A 3,769-nucleotide genomic window follows, 5' to 3' on the forward strand; every position below is an offset into this window, starting at 1 on the left:
TATATATATATATATATATATATATATATATATATATATATATATATATAGATAGATAACTAGTTTTTTGCCTATACTGTATATTCATACACATACAGTATATATATATATATATATATATATATATATATATATATATGTATATATAATGTGTGTATGTATGTATGTGTGTATATATGTATATATATATATATATATATATATGTATATATATATATATATATATATATATATATATGTATATATGTATATATATATATATATATATAAATAGATAGATAGATAAATAGATAGATAATTGGAGTTGTTTGCATATACTGTATATTCACACACATACATATACTGTGTACCGTATGTATATATATATATATATATATATATATATATATATATATATATGTATACTGTATATTTATACATATATAATTAGATGGTTTTTTGCATATATATACACACAAACATATACTGTGTACCGTATATAAATATATATATATATATATATTATTATTATTATTATTATTATTACTTACTAAGCTACAACCCTAGTTGGAAAAGCAGTATGCTATAAGCCCAGGGGCTCCAACAGGGAAAATAGCTCAGTGCGGAAAGGAAAAAAGGAAAATAAAATATTCTAAGAAGAGTAACAACAATAAATATCTCCTATATAAACTATAAAAACTTTAACAAAACAAGAGGAAGAGAAATAAGATAGGAGAGTGTGCTCGAGTGTACCCTCAAGCAAGAGAACTCTAACCCAAGACAGTGAAAGGCCATGGTACAGAGGCTATGGCACTACCCAAGACTAGAGAACAGTGGTTTGATTTTGGAGTGTCCTTCTCCTAGAAGAGCTGCTTACCATAGCTAAAGAGTCTCTTCTACCCTTACCAAGAGGAAAGTGGCACTGAACAATTACAGTGCAGTAACCCCTTGGGTGATGAAGAATATATATATATATATATATATATGTGTGTGTGTGTGTGTATGTATATATACATACATATATATATATATATATATATATGTATGTAAAAATATATATGTATATATACATATATATGATATATATACATAGATATCCATATACATAGATATATATATATATATATACATATGTATATTTACATATACATATATATATATATGTGTATATATAAATGTATGTATAAATATATATATATATATATATATATATATATATATACATATATATGTATATATATAAATACATGTATAAATATATATACATATATATATATATAAATATATATTAATATATATATATATATATATATATATATACTGTATAAATATACTGTATATATATATATATATATATATATATATATATATATATATATGTGTGTGTGTGTATATGTATATATAAAGTATATGTATATATGTAAATATATGTATACTGTATGTATACATACTGTGTATGTTTGGATATATGTATATATATATGTATATATATATATATATATATATATATATATATATATGTATATGTATATGTATGTATATATATGTATATATGTATATATACATACATATATATTATATATATATATATATATATGTATATATATATATATATATATATATATATATCACCAAAATAGGAACGACTGACGAAATCTAACCGATGCCCTTTGCGTCAGTAAGCGTAAAAGGAGATGATGATAACATATATATGTAGCCTATATATATGTATGTATATATACATATAGATACATACATACATATACAGTATATATATATATATATATATATATATATATATATATATATATACATATATATATATATATACATATATATATATATATATATATATATATGTATATGTGTACATATATACATATATATCTTATATATTATCCACCGTGCAAAATATTTTCGTAAAGGACGTTGCCAGAAGAGTATCTCCTTCCATTCTCTTACCCTCCATGGCTAAACGGATAAGCCAATTCTATATGTGCATCAAACCTCCAAATCATTTACATCTTTCACTTACAATTAAAATCTCGTTTTATGTATATAATGTGCACATGATTTACTGTTGACCATGTGAACCGTAGTCTCGTTACATAAAACATTGTGATGTACATTTAGCGTATTTTATTCCTGGTATTTTTCTCTTATTTTTTTTATTATTCTTTTCTATTTTTCTGTAATTAACTGCTTTTTCGTTTGAGGCATTCGGACTAGTAGCCCTTTGCTCTTCCAAATATTGATGCAGTTTAGTATGTGAAAATTATGATACTCATTCTAATAATGGCAATGAAATTATCTACTTATTTTATCATCAATCCGGTCCAAGCTTTTCATTATTTCCATGTGATTTCTTTCCCGGTCAGTGCATATAAAGAGTATTGTATATCATGATTTTCGTTTATTCCATTTGAATAAATTATAGTCCTGTTTCTAATGAGGTCTTCTTTAATTATTTGCAATAGATTTATTGATAAAATCTATGGTAACATCAGATTAGACTGTTACAGTTACGCTTGGGCGTCTGTGAAGATTCATGCAAATAGTTTCACAGAAAATTTTTGAGAATCCCATATATATGAGCATCATTTTCATTAGATTTTTTTTTTATTTTTTTTTATTTTACTGGTTATGTGTTAAACAAAGGTCAGCTTTTATTAGTTCCCACTTGAAAAACTCGCTAAGGTCTCAACGTTAAATAAAAGCATAGATTTTGCAAATCTAAATTTTATTTGATATTTTTCCCATAACTTCCAGCTGACATAAATTTCTAGCATTATTGATACCCAGATTTGACGTTATTTTTTTTATAAGTACTTTAATAAAGTGGTTATTCACTGAATAAAACTCTTCTTTTTTCCTTGTCCAAAATTTGTGATAGATAAAGAGGTTAATTTTCTTATAAGTGCTTTAATAAATTGATTATTCGCCAAATAAAGCTCTTGTATTTTCCTTTTCCAAAATTTCTGATAAAGAGGAAGCTGAGAACGTTAAAACCCTTTAGTCTATATATCTGGGTAAGCACTCCCAACGAGTACCTTGCCGCCATAATTCAAAGTCCATGTTTGAACCTTGAACTGAACGCCATTCATCTGGACAGGGCAAAGTGAATCCGGCCTCGCCAGGAAACATACTGTGTACACTGCCAACTCGAGCTCAGGAGACGTGCCCACGAACATTCCTCCTAAAGGTTTTGGGTAGCCCAACCATTCAAAATGGTTCTCGAGGACTTCACCCTAGAAAGTAAAATGTGTTTATGATGATTATATTAAATAAACGAAATTCATTTATAGGCAAAATTTAGAAGGATGCTGAAAAGCATCACTACAGGTCTATTACTACTGATAACAGTGAGAAAACTAGTTAAAGGTAAATAGTAAAAAATTTGTTCTTAATTCAAGCCAAAATTAAGCTAGTGGATGGAAGTCTGCAAAAATTCTTTGCGTAATAATGTTTAATGTAAATAACGCCATTGAGAGATCATTCCATAAAATAAAACATATTTCCAAGGAAAGGAACAATAGTTCAGCATATAGATTTATCTTACTTAATCTACTAAACGAGTGTTTGATTAATTTTAGTGTCCAGTTCTATTAATTACTTGGGTGGGAATTGGGAAAAATGGAGCTAGCTCACAGTAGGAATCATTATCAACTTTTGATTCTCCCCAATTAAGGGGACATATCCTTATATTCTCCTACTGCTGAATAGAGTCATTTTGCAACACACTCTAAAAGCTAAAGAATCATTATAGCGACACAGGAAACCTGTCAGGCTT

At 26.2% G+C, this 3,769-nt stretch overlaps 1 protein-coding gene across 1 annotated transcript in view; it reads right to left on the reverse strand.

The window, feature by feature from the left end:
- Positions 1 to 2,702: 2,702 nt before the first annotated feature.
- The window catches only part of LOC137638459 (uridylate-specific endoribonuclease-like), a 23,559-nt gene continuing 22,492 nt past the window's right edge, over positions 2,703 to 3,769 (reverse strand). The window contains exon 6 of the mRNA XM_068370530.1: positions 2,703 to 3,227. Within this exon, the coding sequence (XP_068226631.1) occupies positions 2,997 to 3,227 (231 nt within the window). The 3' untranslated portion in view covers positions 2,703 to 2,996. The remainder of the gene's footprint in view (positions 3,228 to 3,769) is intronic.

This window comes from Palaemon carinicauda, chromosome 3 (assembly GCF_036898095.1).
Source record: "Palaemon carinicauda isolate YSFRI2023 chromosome 3, ASM3689809v2, whole genome shotgun sequence".
NCBI lineage: Eukaryota > Metazoa > Arthropoda > Malacostraca > Decapoda > Palaemonidae > Palaemon > Palaemon carinicauda.